Below are 1,306 nucleotides of genomic sequence, written 5' to 3' on the forward strand. Positions count from 1 at the left end.
TGCAATATAATATCATTTTTGAAAAAATGAACCATTCTGTACTATGTAACAAATGTTTAATTGCCACTCAGTGAACCCAGCGTCCGCACGGGTGCTAAACCAAGTGTGCTGTTTTGATGGTTGCACCAGCAGCAAGAAACTGTCCTCCAGTTCAGCTGTCGATGGGATCCACCATTCTATTAACCCCAGGTATGATGAACGCACTAAGTGCCGTGAATTCATAGATCCAGTCATGGATGTAGTCATCATTCATTTTCCTTAAAGAAAAACCATACTTTACAGAGGCGTAGAGCTCTGGTGAAAATGTTTGGTTGATATGTCCGTCCCTATGTGACTGTTGTGTCTTGATCTCAATCTTTGAACTATGTCCAGCCAACTGTCAGAAAGTATTGTGACTACTCCCAATGGCCACATTGGAAGACTGACATCCACAGAGCACAGAGCCACACTCACATTGGAGAAGTCCACACAGACAGATCCTGCGTATCCAGGGCAGGAAGCTGGGCAGGTCAAGGTCCCTCTCCACAGATGTGCCCAGAGCCTGAATCTGGAGGATGCACTTCCCCCAGGGCAACCGCTGGAAACCAGCCGAGCTAAGCTCCACCGTGTCCCTGGTATGGAAGAGGAGGATGAGGAGCAGGAGGAAGATGAAGACTGCGGAGGAGAGCAGGAAAAGGAGCTAAGTTGGATGTCATCGGTGGAGGACACCATCCAGCCCACGACCATCAGATGCCTGCAGAGAGAGGAGTCCCAGGATGGGAGCTGCTCTCCAGAGGAGGTGGGGTCTGGTTACGCTTCTGCCAGAAGCTCAGACCAGAACCTAAGTTCCCGCTGTGGACCTTTGTCCCCCATCCAGGAAGGACAGAAGACGCCTTTGTGCGTGACCTCACTGTACTAATGACATTCTGCTAATAATCAATCCTCTCTCTTATGGCTGATTTAAAATACTTCTTCTAATGAATCAAATGCCTTTCCGACTCTCTGATTCTGGCTTGCGTCACAGCAAACCCCAGATGCGCTGCAGATCAACATTTGGCCCAGGGCAAAAACTTTGGTCGAAAAATGCTCTCAGTTTGTGTTATGGGGCTTTCATGTACGACAAAGTGTTTGAGAGAGTGCAAAGTAAAAGAATGATAGATTTGGATTTACACAGCACAACAGATAACAATGAAAGTTATCGTTATAAAAGAGTGGGTGTATGACATACTCTTAAAAAAAAAACCTCTAAAGTGAGGACAGGCTCTGTCATCATGTAAGCTCTAGCCTTCATACGCTTGTTTTTCCAGGAGCCAGAGAAAACGTAAAA

The 1,306-nt window shown here is 46.6% G+C and overlaps 1 protein-coding gene across 1 annotated transcript; it reads left to right on the forward strand.

Annotated features, from left to right (window-relative positions):
• Positions 1–29: 29 nt before the first annotated feature.
• Positions 30–1,286, forward strand: LOC103399150 (uncharacterized). Its single transcript, XM_008337883.2, has 2 exons — positions 30–189; positions 373–1,286. Exons 1-2 carry the CDS (start codon positions 53–55, stop codon positions 896–898), a joined length of 663 nt encoding a protein of 220 aa, XP_008336105.2. The 5' UTR covers positions 30–52; the 3' UTR covers positions 899–1,286.
• Positions 1,287–1,306: the final 20 nt, after the last annotated feature.

Source organism: Cynoglossus semilaevis, unplaced genomic scaffold, assembly GCF_000523025.1.
Source record: "Cynoglossus semilaevis isolate Cse_v1.0 unplaced genomic scaffold, Cse_v1.0 C19184226, whole genome shotgun sequence".
Lineage (NCBI taxonomy): Eukaryota > Metazoa > Chordata > Actinopteri > Pleuronectiformes > Cynoglossidae > Cynoglossus > Cynoglossus semilaevis.